Here is a 25851-nt window from a genome sequence, read left to right as displayed (position 1 = left end):
AGGGGGAATATATGCCGCCGTGCTGCCTGGGCACAGGACCATCCATGGCATCCGCTGTCCTTGAGCTGAACCCATCGTCCGGCGTCGTCCCCTGTTGCCGACGAACCAGCAAGCCTTGCTCACTCTACTGCTCCTAGCGTGTGCTCACTTGTTGTACGAGTTATGAGCTAGGCACACGCATGGTGAGGAATGAGGATTGCATTATACTATATATGGCCCGGCCCGGAGACAGCTCACCACACCATGCCATGGATGCCAGAAGAAGAAGTCTCCATCCACGTGGAAGTATATATATGCTGTAGGGAAAAGTCCGGTTAACACTCCCAAACTATTGCAAAAATCCTATTTTCACCTTCAACTATAAATCCAGATAAGAGAGGACATCCAACTGTCAAAACTGGGCAAATTTAGTCCTTACGGTGGTTTCAAAGGTGGTTTTGTATTTTTTAAAAAAATAGAAAATTCTAAATACATCTAAAAAATCTAAACTGATTCATTTTAAATCAGAAAATATGAGACTAGTATAATTTTTTTAAAAAATGTAACCTATCTATTGCTGCTCTATTTTAATTTTATTTATTTAAAAATAATAGGTATAAATATAAGCAATCAAATACTATGAATATAAAAAGTTGGATCTGAATAACTAACAAGTATAGTGCCAATAGATAGGTTCCATTTTTCAGAAAACTTTTGATACCCATTTCGTATTTTTTTATTTAAAATGAATTACTTATGAATTTTTTTAGTTTAAATTTGAATATTTTTAATTTTTCATAGAGTGAAAAACACCTCCGAAACCACCCAAAGTGCCAAATTTGCCCGATTTCAACGGTTGGATTTTCTATATTATCCGATTTTGTAGTTGAAGGTTGAAATTTAGACTTTTATAATAGTTCAAGAGTGTAAAGCAGACTATTTCCTATACTATGGGTGTGTTTGGTTCAGCTGTGAGCTGTGAAAAAGCTGCTGTCAGATATCTGCTGTGAAAAAGCTGCTGTGAGATGCCTGCTATGAAAAAAGCTGAAAGTCGTTTGGTTCAAACTGCTGTGAGTTGTCGATTGTGAAAAAGTTATATATTGTCTTTGTGATGACCAAATTCTTTTTCCTTTAAATCTTTATTTATATATATATATATGAAAATATTTGGAGTTAAATTTTTGTATTCTTTTTTATTTTTATTTTCCTATATATGAAAATCTTTATTTTCTTATATATAAAAAAGAATTGAAAGGGTATATATGTGACCAATAGTAGGTGTGTAGTTTTCATAAATTCGAAAAAGCTGTAAAAGTAAGGTACAACCTGCTTTCAAATTTATACTATAGAAAAACAGTTTTTTCAAAATAGCTGCAGAAAAGTTGAAACCTTTTGGTTCAGCTTGTGCTTTCTAAAAGCAGAAGCAGGTTCAGAAAACTGAACCAAACGCAAACCTATATATATATGCTTAACAATCGATCGTTCCTGGATGATTGATAGAATAATTAATCCGGTGGGGTGTTGCTGTGTGCAAGCCATGCGTGATTAACTTATGAGCACTGCAGATTATCAGCCCATCATCAGGAACCGACACTTGCCGCCGTCAGCCGCACGACAGGCTGGATACTGCACGTACGCTCTCGGCTCTCCCAACTACTGGTAGGTGGAACGAGCTCGACCCGACGAGGGAGAAGCTAGGGTCCGGCCGGGGAAAGGAGCACGCCTGGTCACCACCGGTACACACACACGCACACGCACGGCGGTGTCATGTGTGCACACCAAGCACGCATGTCATCCCTGAAAAGGGTCGAGGCGATTTGGTGAGGTGGCGAGCTCCATCCGGAACGAACGGCGGCCTCTGGTCCGAGCTTGCTTGGAGGCGAAGGCCGGCAACGAGGCCGCGGCGTCCCGAGCAAGGCTTGCAGGTCGCGCGCGGTGGCCGCCACCAACCCCCGGGCGCGGCTGGAGCAGGACACGCGAGCCCCCGGCTCTCAGATGCGTTGCGTCCATCGCAACCACCACCACCACCACCACCACCCCCACCCGACGACGCATCGAGGCGAGGTGGCTTCTTGCTGCAGGTCGCCGCCGGTTGACACGTCCATCCATCTGTCGATCGGATGGTTAAAACTTCGCCACTGAAAGTCTGAAACTGAAAGGCGCCGCGAGATTTCTTTGCTCGATCTGAATATGGTGAGATGGCAGTGCCAGGGCCAGTGCCAATGCCATCAGGCCAGGCCATGGCCATTGGAGCCAGGAGTACTTTTCCACGGCCAGTTGTACGGGGACCCCGCACCTGCTTCATCGCGAGGTGGCCTTGGCTTCGGCTTTTGCTCGTCGCTTGCTTGCTTCGGTTTCCCAGTATAAATATTCTGGTGCCCAGCTCCGGCCTGGCCCTTAGTTGTATCATCGTGTCCTTTTCCTCCTACCACACACCATTTTTCCTTCTCCTCCCTCTTTCCTCTCCTCCTCCGTCTCCTTTGCTCTCCATCCTCTTCCTCTTTCTTCCTCCACTTGAAGCTTATTACAGGCATTTGCTTCTAGTCTAGTAGTCCCCAAGCAAGAACTAATTTTTCCGGTTCTGGTGCAGCAGCGGATTAAGCTCGCAGCCATTACCAGCTAATTAACCAGATTTCCTCTAGCTAACCCTCTCCTTTTTGAGCTTGGTGATCGGCTCGAGTCGAGTGTACATACACACATACGCACTCTTACCTGCTAGGACGGTTGATCGATCGATAGGAATAGGAGGAGGAGGTCGAAGATGATGCGCGGGGCCAGGGAGCAGAGGGTGGCCTTCTCGCCAATGAAGGAGGCCGCGGCGGTGCCCAAGGAGGAGGTGTGGGAGGTCCGGCCGGGGGGCATGCTGGTGCAGAAGCGGAGCCCCGACGCGGACCCGCCCCCCGGCGGCGCGCCCGTGCCCACCATCCGCGTCAAGGTCAAGTTCAACGGCGTCTACCACGAGATCTACATCAACGCCCAGGCGTCCTTCGGTACGTTGAGGCGAATGCAGGTTCTGATTTCTTTCTTTGTTTGATCTGATCGGGTGTGTGGATGAATGGCCGGCAGGCGAGCTGAAGAAGCTGCTGTCGGAGAAGACGGGCCTGCACCCGGATGACCAGAAGGTTGTGTACAAGGACAAGGAGCGCGACTCCAAGGCGTTCCTCGACATGGCCGGCGTCAAGGACCGCTCCAAGATGCTCATGCTCGAGGACCCCGCCGCGAAGGCCAAGCGCCTCCTCGAGGAGCGGCGGACCACCAAGGCAGAGCGCGCCGCCAAGGCCATCGCGCGCGTCGCGCTCGACGTCGACAAGCTCGCCACCAAGGTACAATAATCTTTCATTATTCACACCATCATCGTCCATCGTCCATGCTCCAGCAATGCATATGTGGTTGGTTTCACATCACATCCTATATCAATGTAACTGGGGCAGGTGTCGGCGCTGGAGACGATCGTGAGCAAGGGCGGCAAGGTGGTGGACGCCGACGTGGTGGCGCTGACGGAGGCCCTGATGAACGAGCTGGTGAAGCTGGACTCCATCGCTGCTGACGGCGAGGTGAAGGCGCAGCGGCGGGCGCAGGAGAAGCGGGTGCAGAAGCACGTGGAGACGCTGGACGCCATCCGCGCCAAGAACAAGGCGGCGGCGCCGGCGCCCAATAATAAGGCGAGCGGCAAGACGCGGCCGCCGCACCTCCCGCCGCGCCCGCCCCCGGCGGCGCAGCAGCAGCAGCAGCAGCGCCGGCAGTTCCAGCCGCCGGCGCCCACCACGGCGACGGCCCCTGCGCCGCAGACGCAGACGGCGAGCTGGGAGACGTTCGACCTCCTGTCGTCGGTGCCGTCGACGTCGGCGGCCCCCGTGACGAGCATGGCCCCGGCGACTACCACCACGCCGTCCCCGCGGTTCGAGTGGGAGCTCTTCTAGAATGGAGGCGCCCGCCCACCTGCTGCTGCTGGTCCCCTCGCGCGTACGTCCCGCCACATGTGTGCCTGCCCATTGGCTCGGCCGGTACCTTTCTTCTTGTCCATTCACCTCGGCCATGGTGCAAGTCAATCGCCATTGTTCCTTTCTTTCTCCTCTTTATTTGTTCTTTCTTTCTCTCTGCTCTTTGTTGAGTGTATATTGAGATCTCCACAAAAAGAAAAGAAAAAGGCAAGAACTGCGATGAGCTAGTGAGGTGAAGAAACTGGAAGCGAGCATGCAAGCACATCCATGATGTTAGTTGGTGTCTGTCTGTCTGTCTGCAGAATAAGTGGTGGCCTGGCCTTGCGATCGATCGACGAAGGATTTTTCCCATGACCATATGTGTATAATAGTAGCAGTACAATGTACAGTGTACATGAATCAAAACAATCTCCCAACACACACACATTTGTTTGTGCCGTGTGTACTGTAGTATGATGGATGGATGCTTCATCGTTCACCCCACATTGTGCAACCCAACTAACAATGCTCGCTGCTGGTTTGATCTGGTGTATTCTCTTTCAGACTTTTCTTTTCTGATAGGCTCTTTCAGACTTGAGGGACAGACAGTGATGAGTATTGCAGTCGCAGATGGAGCGCACTGATTGGGAGCCTGGCATTGGCTTGCAGCTGTGCGCAATTATTGGGCATCTCAGCATCTGCCGGGGCAAGCAGGGTCGTTAGTTAGAGCTTTGGATGAACGTGAACTCGCCGGCCGGCATGCATATAAAAACTATGGGCTTGGTCAGCAGGGTTAGTTAGGAGTAGTGTACAAGTACATGCATGCCCGGCTCCAAAAAGATTCCTCCATATGCTTTTACTCTAGTACAGTAGTATAGAGCATGAAATTATGAATCTTTTTTTATCTCCTCGTGTCACAATCTATCCCTGTTTGTTTTTTTTTTGGAATGTTTATCTATACCTGTTTGTTGTTTGACCTTTCTTGTGTCTGTTGAGAACTGGGGATGCCTTCTACTAGGAGTAAGCAACCTGTGGTATGGAGGGAGCAGCTCCGTTGTGTCGGCGGGAGGGCGAGGTAAGCAGTAGCGAGTGGTTCAGGAGGGTGGGTGAGGGGGAGGAGACAGGGAGGGGGCCTAGCAGAATGAGTGGCCGGATCCATGAGGTGAGAGCACTTGCTGCTGTACGTACAGCAAAGAAGAAACAGGACTGGTGCTGGTGGTGTCCCCCTGTACAATCCTCCGTCCGGGCCTCTTTCGGGCTTTTAATGCCCTAATCATTGTGTATAGAGCTTCAGCTTCTTCTGTTCCTAACACTCTAATTAGTTACTATGCTTTCTTTGAAGTAGTAGCAGTACCAACAAGGCACGGGTATTCCCAGGAATACCCAACTAATTTTGCAAAAATACAAGTATATATAAAATATATACATATGTATAGTTTATCTTGGGTCAAATTCTACTGTTCCTACATCTATGAGGAGACTATCGAGCCCATCATCTCTGTCTGTCTCACTATCTCTTTACCTCTCTAGTCTCGCACAACGTATTTTTGTCAGCCTCCGTCTCTTTTACTTCTAAAATCCAAAGCTTGGACCAGCCGGTAGATCGTAGACGGGCAAGAGAACTAGAAGAGCTACAGTATATCAGCAAAGGAGCAAGCTAGGTGCAATGGTTCCCAACAGCATGGGATGACCCAAGCGCCAAGGTTAATATAGAATGAGCACGCTGTAAGTTTTCCCAAATTCTAAGTTCAAATTAGTAGCATATATAACTGAATAATTTTCTCTACGTTAGCGTTCATGTCTATAGCATGAATCATTTATTAGCTTCCATACTCAAATTTACATTGCCGTATATATTTTTCCGTTTGCACCATTGGTTAGGAAAACCTAACTTCAAAATCCTGACACGACCGAGGATTAAGTTGGAGGAAATTACCACAGACAGAAAATGCAGGGTTTTTTTTTCATGCAGTCACTCGCGCCTTTGTTGCGCGAGTGAGGCTTGCAGCAGGTGGGTGCACGTTGCGTTGGCAAGCGTGTGCCAACGAGGCGTGTGTGTGGCCGAGTGTCTTTGGATTCTGGGACGGAAGCTTCACGGCCAGCCCAACCCCAGCTAGGATACGTGGTCTGCCTCGGGTAGGGTAGCTAGCTAATCGGGGTCAGGAGCACGCAAAAACAACTCGCCACCTGCTTGCTAGTATAAAACAAGCCATCGATGGGTTTTCAGACGAGGCGACGCTAAGCGATCACACGGCGGCCGTGTGCTTTTCGGTGCCGCTGGGGAGTCGTTATCGCCCGCCCCGTGATCGATCTGATGGAGCCGACGGCGACTCTATGAAGAGACTCCTCCGGCTTGTTTAATTATATTAGTACTACTAACAACGCTGGCCATGTCACTTGTTAACGATTACAAAAGACGTGCACATTAGCTTCGTCTTCATACATAGCAGGTTGGTGTTCCTTTGGTTGCACTTTTCTTCTGCTCGGACCGAGAAAGGGACAAGAAGAATGAAGCGGGTTGAGCACCGCAGCTCGGGAGCGTACTCGCCGCTCGCCCCTGCGGCAGGCGTCGGTTGCTGGAGCCTCACCAGCAGCAGGTTAGGTGAAGGATCGGAAGCGTCGCGTGCGTTGACTTGGCACCATTGCCACGCCATGAGAAATAGGTATAGATTAAAGGCCCATTTGTAAAATAGCCCATTGGCCCGTTTGTTATCACATCAAGAGAAACTCGCGGCCCATTCGCTTCGCGGGCCACCCCCCCATCTCTGCCTCCTCTGCCACTACCGGCATGTCTTCAGCTTCCAGAGACTAGGACGCGGCTGTGCCCGCGACACACGCATGTCGCCTGGAGCGCCTTCCCTATCCGCGGCTACAGGCTTGGTTCCGTCTGGACCGTCCCGACCCCCGCATGCAAGGCCCTGTTGCCGATCATGCCGCAACAGCGAGCGAGCGGCGACACCCACCCAACAAACAAACCCAGCGACGCATCATGCATTGGCTCATTGCTCGATCGCTCGCTCGGATCTGGTCGACCGGCCGATCGCCCGATCCCTCCCCACGCACGGGACCCCGAACCTCCGATCGAGCAGCGGCTCCTCACCCGCCGGCAGCTGTTCCACCAAACGTGTTGCCGCTGCCGGTGATCGCGCTCCGTTCAGGCCAGGGCCTGCATGTGCGCTCGGGAAAGCCATCATCCTGCACACTTGGAATAATGGATGGACCAGCAGGCTTCCTTGGTGTTTATGGCCTGGTTCGCTGTCCTCATCTCTCCCACCTCGCACGCACCCTGCCCAACTCCTGCTTATAGCTCGCCGCGCGCGCCGTACGTGTTTGATTCCATCTATCCTCGGTGCCTTTTTCCGATGGGACGGCCGGCCGGTGATCGACAGCGCCATGCACGGAAGACGCAACATGCTCCATCTGCTAACGAGCAGTAACCACTTGCTAATGTGCCGGCCGGCTCGTCGCTACATCTAAGATCTTGCAGATCGAGGACAGAGAACAAAAAATCTATGCCACACAGATCGAGCTAGCCATCAGAACAGCAAAGAAACGAATAGCTTTCTCGCCTGTAGCTCAATCGTCGTCCACGGGTTAGTTCCCCGGCCGGCCCAATTTCCACTGTAGTAGGACGATAGGGACGTCACACGATGATCCAGAGGTTAGGGAAAGAAGCTAAGGTACAGTAGTGCTAGTGAAGTGAAATCACACGTACACTAGCCCTAGACGGACCGAGATGATCTGGCTAGTCAATGACGGCCGTCCTGCGAAGCAAGCCTCTTTTAATTTGACAACAAGCAAAAAGGTTTCGTGCTCATGTTGCTTGCGCGAAACGGATCGATGATCGTCGCCGGTCGGTTGTTCGACATGGCTGCGATAGACGACGACACAGACGAATGGAACAATTAGGGCCAATGATTCGCAGCAGCGTGCGCATGGATGCCACGGCTCGACACATCGGCCACGATCCAGAGCCGGGACTGTTGCTCCCCCGCTTTCGGCACAGTGGAACCGCTGATCCGTCACCTCGACCGCCCTATTGTGGCTGTGAGCGAGCGAGTGATCGGAATGCACCAGCAACCAATCATTCCTTGCGTCTTGGACTGGATCGCTCTGCTAGGTAGCTGCTGCTGCTAGATCGAGCGATCAGGAGCGATCGATCTATCGCTCCCGGCCGGTTCCTTCCAGCTTCGTCCTCGAACGGGAGGGCCGGGCTACTAGCAGGTGGATGCCGGCCGGCAGACGGATGAGGTTGCAGATAAGGCGTGAAAAGACTCCCTTCGTTTGGAGGGCGTCGCACTTGGCGGCAGCTCATTAGTCGTCGTGACAAGTACACTAAACAAAAGCGCCATGACAAAGTGCTCCGTCAATGGCATTTGTATGGGATTGTGCACCTCACATGGAGTGTTACTTTGAGGCGACAACCACGGTTGTTCTGCTAATTTCCTGAGTCATATAGTTCTTCCTTTTCTTTCTAAAATGACGACTACAGGAGCTCTATCATCGTTCCATTTAAAAAGTTTTGCGGGAGTTGAAATCCTTTCCTATGAGAATCTTGCAAAGTTCATACCCACGTCGAAACGGGCCTTCGCACCATCCTGTCAGGGAAAAGAAAAAAAAAAGAAAGAGGCTGGTTTTGTGTAGGTGAGATGGATGACGAAAAAAAAATGAAAAGGGGTACCTCACCTGTAACTGCATGCATGCACAAGCTGCTGCATCATGCGGTGGACCAGCCGTGACCTCAGAACGTCGATCAGATGCATGCTAGCACGCTCGTCGCTCGGCTCATCAGGATGATGGTCTCAGGCGTATTGTCTTGGTCCACAACCATCCAAGCCAGTACCTGCGTATTCAGTTTCACTTACCCGGCCGGCAAGGGGTTCCTTGTTCATCATGGAATGCCATATTCCATGGAATTGGTAGCTAGCACTGCTATCTTTGTAACCTCGCACTTGGAAGATGCATCTAGAGGGGTAAAATAAAATTATCAGTCACTTTTACTTTTTAAGTGCGCAGTATAATTGTGTGTCTTTTCTTTTTAAGTACATTACTGCAGAAAATCTCATCAGTGCCAGCTTGTGTTAGAAGCCGACAAGGATACTTACAGTTGTCTGAGATTATCCTTTCTAGTAGGGGTGAGCGTTTTTTCTACTACTGATAGCTTGTAAGAGTTGAGATATATGCAACCTATCAGTATCAGCCTAGAGAGTATACGGGGCTCACCTACATGCACCGCTACACACAGGACTACTACAAATAAAGCCCTAACAACCTGAAATTTGGGCTGCAACTGGGGTACTGCCGGACGAGGGAGGTAGATCTATCGGGAAAAAGCCAACCTTTCCTAAAGCGAGATAGTCATGGATGACACCAGCTAGTCCTTCTACAGTTCCAATCATACAGCACCTAAAAACAGCATGGCCTGCTTGGGCATTTAGGCAGTGGAGTTCATGTTGCACCCTGTTTTTGAAAAAGTTTGTACATACTGTTTCATTAATCCTTACATAAGACATGCTAGAAGCCTAGAAGAAGCAACAACCACAAAAACTCTGATAAAAAAGATATGGCATCATTTAGTGAATATGGTAATCTCTTGACAACATTAGCCATTGGATGCAACCTAAGCTATTTCTAAGTTGTCCACATCTGCCATCATAAAACAACCCTACTACCTAATTTTCTTAAATTACCCACCTCTACCAGTAGGAAATAACCTAAAGTACTCCCAATACGTACTTGTAAAATACCCATGCTCTTGTCAATAAAAAAGTGAGCTGTCTTATTTACATCCTTGGGGAGGTACCACTAACTATAACTTGATAGGTAGTAAAATTTTGTCCCTCAGGTACATATATTCGGACCTAGATACCAAACCACAAGTTATAGTTATTTTTGTACCTCATAGTAAATTCTCAAGAACATAAAAGACTCTTGGACAAAATCAACTCCGGTGTACCCCCAATCCCCCAATACTAGTCCCCGCCCCGCCCCCCTCCTATCTGCGTCGTTATGAAAAACTAACCAAAATACCTAGTCTATAAATTACCCACATCCGTTGATTTAAGAAACAAAATAACCCAAAGTTCTCCAAAATTTAGCATTCAATCCATAGATATATCAAACCAAAAAAAAGGACAAACTTTTGATCCAGCACCAACTTTTTTTAGAAGGGGTTCAGAACTCCAAAGTATTATTCGTGATCTTTCAAAAGAAAAGTACTGTTCAGCTTTTTCCTTCTGTAGAAACGCAACATGAAAAACTCTGTGCTGGGGCATGTCACATGTCAGGCCATCCTGGCAGAAGTTGCAGGCACTCTCCCATTTCCTGGGAGCAGGGCGTGTCCTCTTCCTGGGGCATCCATCCATCATTTTTGTCCTAGCAATGTACAGGCCGCTCCAGCAAGAACCAGTCAGGACTCAGGGGCAAAGGTTCCAGAGGTGACCACCGAAACGAGAAGAGATAAGAAAGCTACGCGTGCAGCGGTCCAACCCATGTGAGCATTCATCTCACCCTCCTGGTCCTGCTTACTAGCTAGCGTGTGTACGCAGAGATATTTCTGCAAAATTCGGCACGAATACACGTCATTTTCAGCGATTTCAGCTCAAGATTTGAGACCCGTCGTTACTATCTTTGGAGAAATAATAACGCCGTTGTCTCCTGAGAATGAAGAATCTTCAGACAGTTAAGCTGGACGCCTGGCCGTATCACCGTGTAAATCTTGCTCAGGTGGCCAGATCACCAAGCCCTTCCCCATAATAGAGATCGTCCAGCTGCAAAACATTGGAAATGGGGGAGAAAGTCAAACCAAGTATGATAAACTATTGAGCTCGCTTAGTCAGATCTTCCATGGGGTTGCCTACAATAGTCAAATGCCAGAGTTTATCATGCAAAGATTTGGTGGAGATCTCTCGAGTATTCCACGGTCTGATTGGTCAAATGACGCAAAAACTAGTACAGGTATATGGTCAACCTTAAGATTGCCGAATCATTTAGAAATTGCACATGAGAGGAGCGTGGGCCGGGATCACTAGTATAACATAAGTCAACTCTCCAAGTCGCAGCTGTAACTGTTCTGAAATTGCAAAAAGGAAAACGAAAAGGAAAGGAATGATGCTACGCCTAAGAAAAACTCTACAAAAGTGTAGTCTGCAAGAGAATTCGAAAACCACTTACAGTCCGAGTAGAAATAGTACCATGAATGCACACAACACGGCACGGCACGGATCCATGCCAGATTCAGGAGCCTGTTCATCTCTGCATCCGGCCAATTCTGTTATGCGTGCCAAGTGTCCTCGTGTTCGGCTCAGATTGCCATCACGCAACGCAATGAACAAACTCCAAGTGCACGGCCAAATATCTGCAGCAGTGTGTACTTGAAAGGCAGGGCTGAAAACGCTGTGCCGAGAAAAAGAGTCGTGAACTGTTGCCTATAATGTGCTTTAGGAAAAGCTAAGCCATCATAATGGCGAGGCGTTCATTTCCCGTCACCAGTCACACCCAGAATGATGCGATCTACCGCCCGTTCCCGGCGCCACTGGCCGTCAGGGTTACCTGTTGGGGAGGATCTCTATGCTGGGCGCTACAAAGCTGCATGTGTGGATCCTGAAATTGCTAGTGGCCAGGTGTGTGTTTTGGGGTCTTTTGCAACTTTCTTTTGGTGCAGCGTGCAGGAGCACAGTGATGGGTCTTGCTCCACTCGATTTGCAAATGAAGTGCTCTGAGAGTAATGTTTTGTAGGAGGTTTGGTGATCCATGTGGCCTGAGGTTGCACAAAAAGATGATGACATTAGTGGTGCTAGTTCATCGATAGGTAATGAATTTTACTTTCAACCTTATCTATCTCAGAAAATGGCCTATAACAAGAATCCCCATTTTTCAACTAGGGTGGGAACTGAATTAAAAAAAAATCAAATATGATGAATATGTAAAATGCGATACCGAATTGAACAGATAATCCGGGCAAAATGTATTCGATGCTTCAAATACTACGAGCAAATTAAATTAAATTAAATTAAATGGCATCCATGTTTGAAGCCCCAACAAACAGCTCATCTCGTTGCTTGATTGATTAGAATGGCCAACGATGTTTTTAGGTCAGCAGGTAGCATTACTGCTAGTGAACAGAGAGAGAGAGGTTAACGACGGAGGGAAGTGGCTTTTTGCAGAGGAAAGGGGCCATTGGAGTCAAGTCCATGCATTTGTCTTCATGCAAAGAGCAACAGCTCCTCTTTTAACAGCACTACGAGAAATAATAAAGCAATCAAATGAGTAGATTAACACGCGTCGAATCCAAAGGGCAAAATATATATAAGAGTATTTTTTTATTATTAGGGTAAAGGAAATACATTATTTTTTTAAAGAAAAACATGCGGTGGGCCCAGGGCACAAAATTTTTCAAACCCATGTCAGCAAAGCCGTTATATATACGTCCAATTCCCTAACTCCCTCTCCATCACTCCTCCCTGCTCGATCGATCAGCAAGCTCGCACATCTATCGCAACGGCCAGCAGACATCAGCTGGTTGGCCGAAACAGCTAGCACGCGGAGGATCGGAGCATTGCGACTGACTGCAATGTGCCACTGCTCCGAGCCGACACAATGCCACCACCAGGCCCTGCTCCCGCCAACCAAGGCCTGCCCCGCGCTGTGTGACCGCCCGAGGCCGGCCGGCGCCGCGGCCGCGGCCGAGGCGGCGTCCATCCTGCGCCTCGCCGCGCCCATGGTCGGCGCGGGGCTGCTCATGTACATGCGCTCCCTCGTGTCCATGCTCTTCCTCGGCCGGCTCGGCCGCCTGCCCCTCGCCGGCGGCTCCCTCGCGCTCGGGTTCGCCAACATCACCGGCTACTCCGTGCTCTCGGGCCTCGCCGCCGGGATGGACCCCGTGTGCGGCCAGGCGTTCGGCGCCGGCCGCACCTCCGTCCTCGCCGCCGCTCTCCGCCGTACCGTCGCGCTGCTCCTGGCCGCTTCCGTGCCCATCGCCCTGCTCTGGCTCGCCATGCGCCGCGTGCTCGTCGCCGCCGGCCAGGAGCCCGACATTGCCGCCGCCGCGTACGACTTCATCCTGTGCTCGCTCCCGGACCTCGCCGTGCAGTCCTTCCTCCACCCGCTGCGCGTGTACCTCCGCGCGCAGTCCGTCACGCTCCCGCTCACGTATGCCGCCGCCGCCGCGCTCGTGCTCCACGTCCCCGTCAACTGCCTCCTCGTGCAGGGCCTCCGCCTGGGGATACGCGGCGTCGCGCTCGGCGCCGTCTGCACCAACCTAAACTTCCTGCTGTTCCTTGTCGCCTACGTCTACCTCTCCGGGCTAATGCACGGCAATGACGGCGACGGCAAGGCGGCCGCGGCCGGCGCGTGCGCGATGCCTGCCGAGGATGGCGCGGTCGAGTGGGGGTACCTGCTGAGGCTCTCCGTGCACAGCTGCATGTCGGTGTGCCTGGAGTGGTGGTGGTACGAGATCATGGTGCTCCTCTGCGGCGTCCTCGCCGACCCCAAGGCGGCGGTGGCCGCCATGGGGATCCTCATACAGACCACGTCGCTGCTCTACATCTTCCCGCACTCCCTCAGCTGCGCCGTGTCCACGCGCGTCGGGCACGAGCTCGGCGCGGGGCGGCCGGAGCGCGCGCGCCTCGCGGCCCGCGTCGGCCTCTGCTGCGGCGCCGCGCTGGGCGTCGTGGCGTGCGCGTCCGCGGCGTCCGTGAGGGGGGTGTGGGCGCGGATGTTCACCGCCGACGCCGCCATCCTGCGGCTGGCGTCCGTGGCGCTGCCCATCCTCGGCGCGGCGGAGCTGGGCAACTGCCCGCAGACGGCCGGGTGCGGCGTGCTCCGCGGCAGCGCGCGTCCCGGGAAGGCGGCGAGGATCAACGTCTCGGCCTTCTACGGCGTCGGCATGCCCGCCGCGCTGGCGCTGGCGTTCCGGCCCGCGCGGCTCGACTTCCCCGGCATGTGGGTCGGCATGCTCGCCGCGCAGCTGGTGTGCGCGGCGCTGATGCTGCACGCCGTGCTGCGCACGGACTGGGCCGAGCAAGCCGCCCGCGCGCGCCACCTGACGACCGGCGGCGGCGGTGTCACGGTCGTCGTCGCCGACGTCAGAAGCGGGCATGCAGATGCGGCCAAAGTAAAGGCAGGCAACGGCATCCTCGTGGTGACCGTGCTAACTTGATCGTCACGGAGGATTGATTCTTCTTCGATTCTTAAATATTTTTTGCTTCTTTTCTTTTCGCTCTTTGATTGAACGTCCAGTGGTAACTTTTTTAGCATTTGGAACGATGAATGTTGGGAGCATTTGCATCAATCCTACCAAATTTTTTCCTCTTCGAGTTATGTATACTGAAGAAGAGATGAGAAGTTTTCTGGAAAAAAAAAGCGTGCAGTGGTGATTGCATGGAGGTTGCAAATAGCGGCACGACGATGTGATGATGTCTGCTGCAAACGTGGAGATGACACTTGTTTATATGAGCAAAACTGGTTTCCATCCAATGCAACTTGTGAGTGATTTGACACTCGGCGACAGACATGTCCGTTTCATGTGGGTGCACAACATTTTTAGCTATAACCTATACTGATTTGTCAGGGTTAATCATGTGTCCTTTTGGCACGGCTCTACGCTAAAATGTGTGGAAGAAGCGTCGTGCCACCCTATATTATTTCACCAGTTTCGCTGTATTTTTTTAATATTCAATTTACTACCACATGAGTTGGAAAAAATTATTGCACTTCAAACAGATTATATTCTTAATTAGAGTTTCATTCTCTACCTAGAGGAACTGTCAGACCCGGGGCCACGGGACTATATACATAACGTAGTTTAAACAGGTTTAAAAGATTAAGTCCGTCATATCTCTTATTCATTTCATTTATCTTTTATTTATCCCGTTTAAGTAGGAGATAAAGCTAACTGATACAGAAGGAACCTACTCGAGATATGTTCTGGTACGATTCCTTGGCTAGTGTCGGTTAGGAACCTTGTAACCCTAGCCTCTCGGATATATAAGGGGGGACAGGAACCCTCTCAAAACGAGATGATCAGATCATTCCACACCCAAGGCAATACAAATCACCATACATGATACAGGTATTACGCACCTCGCGGTCCGAATCTGTCTAAGTTTTGTGTTCCTTACACCTTCGAGTTCCTGATCTCGGCGTCTCCTCACCTAAAACTTACCACCTTGGGCATATCCCTCGGTGGGCAGCCGGTAAAACACCGACGCTGGCGCGCCAGGTAGGGGAGTGCATCGAAGATCCACCGACGAACTCGATGGCATCTTTCCAGTTCACCAGGTCAGTACCTTCTCAGGGTACAACTTTTATTTTTGGCTCGTGGGTCTGCATCGCAGATGGCGAGAGCGATTTCCGTCGTTTCCTTGTCGACATGAAGCCGAAAACCCCCGCGGCGTTCTCTTAAAGCGATCTCGACAAGTTCGTCGATGATCTCGACGATTTGTCAATTCATGGATCCGCAACGAGGATCAAGGAGGAGTCTGCTTCCAGCGCGACTTCATCCGGCGCTGCAACAACTTTCCTTGGGTTGGACTTATTCCAATCTGAGGACTCGCGTAGCCGATCGTGACTCGGCCAACGCGATTTGGCCACTGATCTTCAGGACGCCAATGCCTCCGAGTCCCTCTCCATATTGGAGGAAGACTTGGATTCTCTACTCCAAAAGCCTGAAGCCACCGCATGTCGGGGGGTTTCGGGTTGTTTTGGTGCCAACAGTCTGATGATCACCTCCACTCCGGAGGGGCGCTTCGTGCATTGGAAGGGCATGAGCCTTTTTGATCTACTCGAAGCCGATGATCGACTTGTGGCATACCTCGAGCCTTTGCCTTTCCAGGAGGGCAGGCCGTTGGCCACCGTGGCAGAGGGGTCGACTGAACTAGTCGACGCGAGCTCTGATGAGCTCGTCTCTCGCCAGGTGCTAATGGCGGAACAAGGCGAGGGCGATGGCAATTTCCCCATCGCCGAATTTGATGCTGTATCTGAAGACGAGGTCACAACCAACGCCGGCGCCAAAAATGACGCCGATCGTGAGGCACGGAGGGCCAGGAACAGAGCCCGCACAATCCGGCGGAGGAGGGTCAACGAGCGCAGGCAATCTATGCAGCGCGAGCTTGACCCTGAATTCGCCGCCGTAAGCGAACGGGGCTTCAGGACTCCAGTGGCCAACATTGCCAGGGTTACGGCCATACTCGAGCGCAGTAACAATCCGAATGTGCGTCAAGCACTTCTTTACGCGTAGAGGGCCTGGATCCAGCTAGATCAGCACAACCCGGCGTCTACCGTCAGGGAGGAGCGCGTGGGCGAGAGCCGGAGCCAGGTTCACAGCCGAACGGCCGGCGGCCGTCCTCGACCTCAGCCCAGCCACAATAACGACAACGCTCGCGGGAGCCAGGCCCCTAGCGGGAGGCAGCAGCCACCTCCAGGGGGTAACCCGCGACAGGCCAATCATCGGCCTCCTCCAGAAGACCTGCGCCGGCACATCAATGAAGGCCACGATGCGCGGTCCATGATCAACTCCAGGCGCAAGGTTCGCGAAGAAGTCAAGACCGAAGGTACTGACTGCAGCGACCATTTCCCAGCTTTCTCTGCACGGTTCAGCAGCTACAAGTACCCTGAGGGCTTCAAGCCGATCGGCATCACTAAGTACGATGGCAAGCAAGCTCCTCAGCAATGGCTACGTTGCTACTCCACGGCCATTGAAGTCGCAGGGGGCTCCAACATTACCAAGGTCGTCTACTTCTCGATAGCTTTGGACCCTGTGCCGCTCACGTGGCTGGAGAGCCTCAGCAACAACTCGATCAACTCCTGGGAGCGGCTCAAGAAGGTCTTCATCGACAACTTCCAAGGGGCGATCGCTCGCGCAGGTACTCGTCACGATCTTGCTCGGTGTAAACAGGAATGTAACGAGCTCCTGCGGTTCTACACACGTCGCTTCTTCGACGTTCACGCTACCATTACGAACATCTCGGAGGACGACATCATCGACTGCTTCTACAACGGCATCACCGATCCAGGCATCTACATAGACTTCGGGCGAAACAGGCCAAAAACTGTTGCGGGCCTTCGTGATATGATGCACGACTGGTCCGAACAGGAGGAGAAGATGCGGGAGCGGTTCCCGCGGCGCCAAGATAGCAATCTGAGGCGTCCAAACGACAACTGCAACGACAAAAGCCAGTGGGACTATTCGTTTCCACCCCGAAAACGCAGGCTAGATGATCTCATCGCAGCCGTCGAGCGTCCTTCGCGAGGCAAGAAGTCGACGACGCAGGAGGAGTTCGAGAAGCTCGTGCAGAAGAAATGCCCGTGGCATCCAGGTGCCAATCACGCGGCCATCGGCTGTTACCACCTCCGGAGAACATTCAGCAACCTCGGTGGTGGCAAGAAGAACAAGAAGCCAGTGGACAAGGAACCCGAGGATGACGACCAAGAGGACCAAGGGTGCAACATGAAGTTTCAGGATGTTTCGAAGACCGTCAACGTCATCTTCGGGGGAGAGGGAGACTTTGGCTCCAGGCGGGACCAGAAGCTGCTTCTCCGGGAGATCATGTCCATCGAGCCGGCGGTACCACGACCACTCCGATGGTCGGAGGTCCCCATCTCGTTCTCCCACGATGATCAGTGGACGAGCTTCTCGAAGCCCGGTAAGTTCCCCCTGGTCCTAGATCCAATGGTGGCAGAAGTCAGACTCACCAAGGTGCTCATCTTCGCCAGCACTCTGAGGAAGATGGGTCTGGACTTCACGGACATGCTAGTTCTGAGCAAGTCCCCTTTTTATGGCATCGTTCCAGGTAACGCGGCGCACCCACTTGGTACGGTAGTTTTTTCAGTCACCTTCGGCACGAGGGAGAACTACTGCACCGAGTTCATTAAATTTGAAGTGGCTAATTTCAAATCTTCTTATCATGCCATACTGGACCGTCCGGCACTCGCCAAATTTATGGCAGTGCTGCATTATATTTATCTGCTTCTCAAGATGCTAGGACTAAGTGGAGTACTCACTCTCCGAGGCGATTTGAAGAAGTCATATGATTGCAATCAGGAGGTGATCCAGTATGCTTCGACTACTCGCGTGCCAGATGCTTTAGGGAAAGTACTCGCGGCCGCGCAGCAGCCCTCCCAGTCCGGGCTGGAGATCCATTCGAGAAAGGCCAGCAAGTCGAGCATCCAGTCGACTGACGATGTGGCCCTCAAGTCGATCCAGCTCCAGGAGGGTGACTCATCTAAGACCGCCGTCATCGGCGCGGGCTTAGGTGAGAAATAGGAACTCGCGCTTGTCAGTTTCTTTCGGGCTAACCGAGATATATTCGCGTGGAAACCAGCGGACATGCCAGGGGTGCCCAGGGAACTGATTGAGCATAGTCTGAATGTATACCCACAGACCATGCCCAAAAAGCAACGCCTGCGAAGTTTTGCTCACGACAAGCGTGAGACAATCAAACGGGAAATAGCTAAACTCCTCGTGGCTAGATTCATTAAAGAAGTAATCCATTCAAAGTGGGTAGCTAATCCCGTTCTTGTAAAGAAAAAGAATAATGAATGGAAAATATGCGTTGATTACACCGATCTCAACAAGCATTACCCGAAGGATCACTTCGGGCTACCACGCATTGATCAAGTCGTCGACTCGATGGCGGGATGTGTGCTCCTCTGTTTCCTTGATTGTTATTCAGGTTATCACCAGATTGTGCTCAAGGAGGAAGATCAAATCAAGACCGCGTTCATCACCTCGTACGGGACATATGCTTACAAAACTATGTCCTTCGGGTTGAAAAACGCAGGAGCAACCTATCAACGCGCGATCCAGATGTGCTTTGCTGATCAGCTGCACCGGAATATTGAAGCCTACGTGGATGATGTGGTCATCAAGACCAAGAATTCCGAGGATTTGATTGCAGACTTGGAAGAAACGTTCAGCAGCCTGCGCAGATTTCGGTGGAAGCTCAACCCAACCAAATGCATTTTTGGAGTACCATCAGGAAAATTGCTCGGGTTCATCATTAGCAACCGGAGAATTGAAGCCAATCCTGTGAAGATCACGGCCATCACTGATATGGAGGCTCCGACCACAATCAAAGATGTGCAGAAGCTAACAGGATGCATGGCAGCCCTGAACAGATTCATCTCCCGACTCGGGGAGAGTGGACTACCTTTCTTCAAGCTCCTGAAACGCCAAGATAAATTCCAATGGACGAAAGAGGGCGAGCGGGCCCTGCAAGATCTGAAACATCACCTTCAGTCTCCGCCGGTCCTTACAGCACCACTGCCGGGGGAGGATCTACTACTCTACATCGCGGCAACAACTCATGCTGTCAGCAGTGCTATTGTAGTCGAGCGAGGTGAGAAAGGCCATGCATTTGGAGTGCAGAGGGTTATATATTTTGTCAGCGAGATACTCTCCGAATCCAAAGTACAGTACCCGGCAATTCAGAAACTTTTATATGCAATTCTAATTGCCTCAAGAAAGTTGCGCCATTATTTCGATGAGTACAAGATCACTGTGATTACGGATTTCCCTTTGGCGGATATTCTTCATAATCAAGATGCCACGTGGCGTATATCAAAGTGGGCAGTGAAAGTGGGGGCCTTGTCTATCGACTTCAAGCCACGCATTGCAATCAAGTCTCAAGCTCTAATCGATTTTATGGCTGAGTGGAGAGAGAATCAAATTCCAACTCCAGTCGACAAGCGAGAGCATTGGACCATGTACTTCGATGGATCTCTCAAGCTCGACGGCGGCGGCACCGGAGTCCTATTTATTTCTCCACGGGGCGAACAGTTAAAGTATGTTCTTCAGATCCTTTGTGAGGTATCCAATAATGAAGCCGAGTATGAAGCCTTACTTCACGGGCTACGTTTGGCGATATCACTAGGGATCAAGCGAATACTTGTATATGGCAATTCTCTTCTTATCGTTCAGCAAGTCAACAAAGAGTGGGACTGCAACAAGGAGACGATGGACGCTTATGTACAAGAAGTGCGCAAGTTGGAAAATAAATTTTCCAGTCTGGTGGTTCATCATGTGGTACGGGAGCATAACGTTGGCTCGGACATACTGTCCAAGCAAGGATCCACCCGTGCATAGGTTCCAGCGAAAGTTTTCATCCAGGAGCTGAAACAGCCATCCATTAAGTCCTCACCTCAGGTAACCACTGGTGATGGCCTTCGACAGCCTGATCGGGAGGTTATGATGCTTGGGGAGGACCGGAGAGAGGCTTACATCGACTTCATCTGGGATCAAAAACTTCTAGCAGGGGTGGACGCAACAAGTGCAGAGGCAGCTCGTGTCATGCGCAGAAGCAAGGGTTTCATCCTGGTCGACAGCAAGCTCTATCGGCGTGGCGCACGATCAGGGGTGCTCATGAAGTGCGTCACGAAAGAAGACGGCTATGGCATATTGCGGGTGATATATGGGGCCGTGTCAGACCCGGGGCCACGGGACTGTGTACATAACATAGTTTAAACAGGTTTAAAAGATTAAATCCATCTTATTTATTCCGTTTAAATAGGAGATAAAGCTAACCGATACAAAAGGAATCTACTCGAGATATGTTCTGGTACGATTCCTTGGCTAGTGTTGGTTAGAATTTTTGTAACCCTGACCTCCCGGATATATAAGGGGGGACAGGGACCCTCTCAAAATAAGATCATCAGATCATTCTACACTCAAGGCAATACAGACCACCATACAGGACGTAGGGTATTACGCACCTCGCGACCCAAACCGGTCTAAGTTTTGTGTTCCTTGCACCTTCGAGTTCCTGATCTCGGCGTCTCCTCACCTAAAACTTACCACCTTGGACATATCCCTCGGTGGGCAGCCGGTAAAACACCGACGCTGGCAACCACGCAGCTTCAAGAACGCTGGTGGAAAAAGCATACAGAGCTGGTTTCTGGTGGCCCACTGCAGTGACCGATGCTGAAGACCTCGTGCGGAGATGCCAAAACTGCCAATTCTTTGAAAAGCAATCTCATGTCCCGGCTCACAGTTTCACCCATGTATTGGTGCCTATCGACAAGTTTACCAAGTGGATCGAGTACAAGGCGATAGCCAAGCTCATGCCAGATCGGATTGTTGATTTCATCTCTGATATCTTTCATCACTTCGGCTTCCCGAATACCATCATCACGGACCTGGGATCAAACTTCACAGCTAACCAGTTCTGGGAGTTCTATAAAAATGCGTGCATCGAGGTCAAATATGTCTCTGTTGCACACGCAAGGGCCAATGGTCAAGTCAAAAGGGCGAACGGCATGATAATTAAGGGCCTCAAGAAAAGACTTTATGATGAAAACAACAAGAAAGGAGGAAAGTGGATACACGAGTTACCACATATCGTCTGGAGGCTCCCGACTCAGCCGTCCAAAGCCACAGGACAAACTTCATTCTTTCTCGTCTACGACTCTGAAGCTATATTACCGGCCGACATCATGTGGAAATTCCCACGGGTTGAAATGTACAATGAAGGCGAGGTGGACGAAACGAGGTAGTTAGAGCTCGATTCTGTCGAAGAGGCTCGCTGCACCGCTCTTGTTCCGTCAGCTCGATACCTGCAGGGGATTCGGCGATATCACGATCGCAACGTGAGGGAACGGTCATTCAGCATATGCGACTTGGTCCTACGTCGCATCCAAGACGAGTCCGGCCTACACAAGCTTAACTCAAGGTGGGAAGGTCCGTTCGTCGTCAAGCAGGTTACAAGACCGAGGTCGTATCGACTACAATATCCCGAGGGCCAAGATGTTCCGAACTCTTGGAACATTTAGAATCTGCGCAAGTTCTACCCATGAGAAAATGTTCGGAGATAGCTGCTCTCCGGTCGCTCAGATGGTCTTTTTCTTTTGAATCAATTTGGAGGCTACGTGTCACAAGATTCGGATTGTAAATTTCTCTGTGAACATACGGAGACTACGACCACGTGCATGTTTTATATAAATCGACTTCTCGTCATGAGTTTCACGGAGGCTACGGCCACGTTCATGATACATCGACTTCTTGTCATGAGTTTGACGGAGGCTGCGGCCACATCCACGCTTTGTCGACTTCTTGTCACGAGTTTGACGGAGGCTACAGCCACGTCCATGCTCTATCGACTTCTCGCCATGACCTTTGATGGTCGTTTGCGATGATGCTCATGACCAGAAGCATGGCAGCTGCGTGACGATGCTCGCGTTCTTTCCCAACAAGATCGATCCGTTCGATTGGTTTATACCTAACTTGTTGGATGGGCTCGCATAAGGAGCTATGTCGACTACGCCCAGAGTCGTTGCACTCGGGGCAATTTTGACTCCTTGCCAGAAGCATGGCAGCTGCACGATGATGCTCACGTTCTTTCCCAACAAGATCGATTCGTTCGATTGGTTTATACCTAACTTATTGGATGGGCTTGCATAAGGAGCTATGACGACTATGCCTAGAGTCGTTGCACTTGGAGCAATTTCGACTCTTTGCCAGAAGCACGGCAGCTGCGCGATGATGCTCGCGTTCTTTCCCAACAAATTCGATTCGCTCGATTGGTTTCTACCTAACTTGTTGGACGCACGTTCATGAGGAGCGATTTCGACTATACCCAGAGTTGTTGCACTTGGGGTAGCTTCATTTCTCCCTGCCATATGTACGGCAATCCCGCGACGATGCTCGTGTTTTTTCCTAACTAGTTAGGCCCGCGCGATCGGGTTGTATCTAACTTGTGGGATGGTTTCCTACTCAGAGCTATGGCTACTTCCAGGGTCGCTGCACTTGGGGTAATGTCTACTGCTTAGTGTTTCAGCCTGGATGACATTCAGCTAAAGCACATACTAGTAGAGACATCAAATAAAATATATACATAAAGAAATGAGTACTTGTTTTTTACACCTTAATCTTGCAGCACACTTTGTACTATTTGTTCTGCTACAGGTTGGGCTTCTTGGAGGTACTTTTTGAATTGTTCTTCAGTACATTCCACAGCCACTCCCTGAGCGAACATTCCCAGCGGAGCTTCTGGCCAAAAGGACTTTACAAATGCAAGGGCATGGCTGACACAAGCGACCGGGGCCTCCGTGAGGAACTTGACGACTCTTACGGGCGCTCCGAGAAGTTGATCCAGCAAGGGCTGCTCGCTTGCTTCACCTTCTTCGGGTGGATCCACCATATCCACGAGCGTCTGGGCGGCCCCCTTGAGAATCTCCAGTTCCTTTTCCCGCCGCCCCTTCTCCTCGCCCAGCGTTTTGATCTGCTGAAGGCAGTCGGCGAACTGTTGTTCAGTATCGGCGACCACCTTCTGCAGCCTCTCGACATCATCTGTACGGTGATACAGCATATTCTTCACGTCAGTAAGCAGTTCTTCTTTATACATTAAGATTTTCCTAAGTTCTGCGGTGAAGGTTTTTTCAGAATCCAAGATAAATTGTTAAATGAAAGTACTCGAGGGCAGAAAGGGCTTACCTGGGTGCGCTTTCCTCTGCTCTTTGAGCTGCTCCTGGTGCGCCTTCTTCTGTTCCTCGAGTTGTTCTTGAAGCTTGGAGTTGGCTTTCTCAAGGTTACGCAGGTCGTTCTTAAGGAGCCATGTCTTTCGAGTCCGCTCTTGCTTCAGCTTGTCAATTTCTCTTCGGAGATAGATGTTCTTTGTCAGCTCCTCGGAGATGCGCTTGTCCTTGGCAGCAAGCTCTCAGTGACCACTGACAACGGCTTTCAGCTTTTCGGATTTCTTCTGTGAGTGCATGATACAAGTAGAAGAGTTGTCACATCTTACCATGGCATAATCGTACAACTCCTTATAAGCCTGCTTGAAGGTTTTGATGTTATTAGCCGTCAGCATTGGGTCATCCACCAGGTCTGTGGCAATGAGGTTCTGGTGCCCGGGCCCGGTCATCAGCAGATCTTCGGGACTCCTTGAGGTCCCTGCGGCTTTTTCAGAAGCTGGCTGCTGGGCACCTGCAAGTCACGATGCATTCAGTACGTAATGCCTGGGGTCTAAGCAGTTAGCCGTAGGCGGTTAGATATTTACCTATGCCATCTGCAGGAGCGGCATCAGGAGCCTCGACTTGTTCCTCGCCACCAGCTCTGGCTTCGCCTTGTTGGGGCTCGGGAGGCGGCAGGTCAGGCAGTGTCGGGTCTGCCTCGGGGGCTGGCTCCTTGGGCGCGGACTCCCCTGGGGCCGATGGCTCGGGGGCTGGGGTAGCCGTGGATGGCTTCGACTTGCGTGGAGCGGCGCTTGCAGACCTAATAAAGCAGATTCAGTTATCATACAAGTTGAAAAGAGCAGAATATTTACTATGCAACAAGATGCAAACTTACAGCGTAGACTTCTTGATGACAGCCTTCTTCACCCGCATAGCCCATTGTGGGGTACTTGTCGCCGGCGGCGGGGCCGCACCAGCTGATGGCGCGGTGCCCGCCACGGCAATGGTAACAGTCGCAGCAGCTGCTGGATCTGTTCCCATTTCTTGGAGCTTGGGCCTGGGTGGAGAAGCGGGAGGACTGCAAATGGAAAATGTCAGCATGCAACAATATTGATGTATGACAACAAGTCAGCATATTCATACCTGGTGGACTCGACTTCTTGCGCTTTGCGTTTGCGCACAACCCGGCGACCCTGCGGGACCGCAGGCAGAGTGTCGGCCAACTCCACGGATGGTCCGGGGGAGTTGCCTCTACTCGCCTTCCCCTCGGCTCCTTTTTCCGTTAGGGGGCTTCCGCCTTCGGTGGACTCACTGTCGGGCAATGCCTCGGCTACTCAAGCCCTCTTGGCTTCAGCTGTGGTGCTGGGGAGGAGGTGGTCCGGCTGAGGGATGTCGAGTTGCGGCGGGTAGATCCGGTACAATTCTGTGTGTCCCTATAGAAGATTTTTAGTTAGCAGCGGCAAAACAAAGATCATTTTCAACAAAAGTAGTCGAATACTTACCGGTTTCGGAGGATTCTGTGACGCGAATAGCTGCGGGATGTTGGGGATTGCATCCACGTCTAACAACACCCGCTTGACTTGGAGGTGCGCGGCTTTGTCTGACAGCTTCTCTGCGCACATGCGAGATGGATCTTCAGCGCCCTTATACTCGAATCCAAGTACGTGGCGTTGCTGAATTGGCTGGACTCGGCGTTTGAAGAAGGAGAACATAACGGACGTGCCGGTCACTCCCATCAGCTTATGCGCTGCTACGGTGCCTAGCAATTCCTCAACTTGATCCATATCCTCCCTGGGAAGCTCAATATTCCACTCCGGCCTCACAACAGGTGGACTATTTGATTTCTCTGGGAGTTGGGGGCGTGATTTTCGATATAAAACCAATGATTTTTCCACCCCGGAAATGTTGGAGGGGAATTTGTATGATAGGTACTTGTCGCCGGCTTGTTATCTCAGTTGGATGCCGGCGCCCCCTACAACAGATGGACTTTTCGAGGTGGGTTGTGGTTTGACTCGGAAGAGGAAGCGGAAAAGGAAGGTTTCACATAAATGAATGAAGATTGAGATGTGGCAAATGGAGTTTGCGTTGAGGTGATGGAGCTCAAGCCCGTAATAGTAAAGAAGACCACGAAAAAAAGAGTAAGAGGGGAGGGCCAAACCCCATTCGGCAAAATGATAAAATGTGACGATTTCATCAATATTTTCCATGGGGAAAGGTTCGCGAAATGAGGGGCGCCAATTGACAAGATTCTTGTCTTGGAGCAACCCCTCGGAAACAAGCCTATTAAGATCGTTGAGGGAGCACTTACTGTGTGTCCACTCTCCGGATGGCGGCTGCGCCTCCTTCTTCTTGCCATCCTTCTCCGATTTCTTGGGTGCCATCTCTGGATCCGCTCGCCACGAGTTGCTCGGGGGCTGCGGGGAGAGGGGCAGGGAGATTTGGGGGGATTGGGGTTCCTCAAGAACATGAAGGCGGAGCGCGGTTCTGTTTGAGGGATTTTGGCGGCTCTTGGCAAATTGCAGATTGGAAGCACAATTTTTACTCAACGTTACCGCGGGGTTAAACAACC

The 25851-nt window shown here is 51.2% G+C and overlaps 2 protein-coding genes across 2 annotated transcripts; both read left to right on the top strand.

Moving 5' to 3' along the window:
- Positions 1-2365: 2365 nt before the first annotated feature.
- LOC112898581 (BAG family molecular chaperone regulator 1-like) lies at positions 2366-4441 on the top strand. The gene is made up of 3 exons (XM_025966920.1): positions 2366-2969; positions 3046-3302; positions 3411-4441. Exons 1-3 carry the CDS (start codon positions 2741-2743, stop codon positions 3897-3899), a joined length of 975 nt encoding a protein of 324 aa, XP_025822705.1. The 5' UTR covers positions 2366-2740; the 3' UTR covers positions 3900-4441.
- An 8030-nt stretch (positions 4442-12471) lies between these two features.
- LOC112898426 (protein DETOXIFICATION 49-like) lies at positions 12472-14212 on the top strand. Its single transcript, XM_025966748.1, has one exon. The coding sequence runs from the start codon at positions 12472-12474 to the stop codon at positions 14056-14058; it is 1587 nt and encodes a 528-aa protein (XP_025822533.1). The 3' UTR covers positions 14059-14212.
- Positions 14213-25851: the final 11639 nt, after the last annotated feature.

This window comes from Panicum hallii, chromosome 6 (assembly GCF_002211085.1).
Source record: "Panicum hallii strain FIL2 chromosome 6, PHallii_v3.1, whole genome shotgun sequence".
Taxonomy (NCBI): domain Eukaryota; kingdom Viridiplantae; phylum Streptophyta; class Magnoliopsida; order Poales; family Poaceae; genus Panicum; species Panicum hallii.
Note: the sequence above shows the minus strand (reverse complement) of the source record. Positions and strands in the feature narration are given on the sequence as shown.

Bases quoted from the DNA above. Each gene is read 5' to 3' on its own strand.
- LOC112898426 (XM_025966748.1), top strand. From the start codon at position 12,472: ATGTGCCACTGCTCCGAGCCGACACAATGCCACCACCAGGCCCTGCTC.
- LOC112898581 (XM_025966920.1), top strand. From the start codon at position 2,741: ATGATGCGCGGGGCCAGGGAGCAGAGGGTGGCCTTCTCGCCAATGAAG. The intron at 2,970-3,045 runs GTACGTTGAGGC...AATGGCCGGCAG, and splicing joins CAACGCCCAGGCGTCCTTCG to GCGAGCTGAAGAAGCTGCTG. The intron at 3,303-3,410 runs GTACAATAATCT...TAACTGGGGCAG, and splicing joins TCGACAAGCTCGCCACCAAG to GTGTCGGCGCTGGAGACGAT.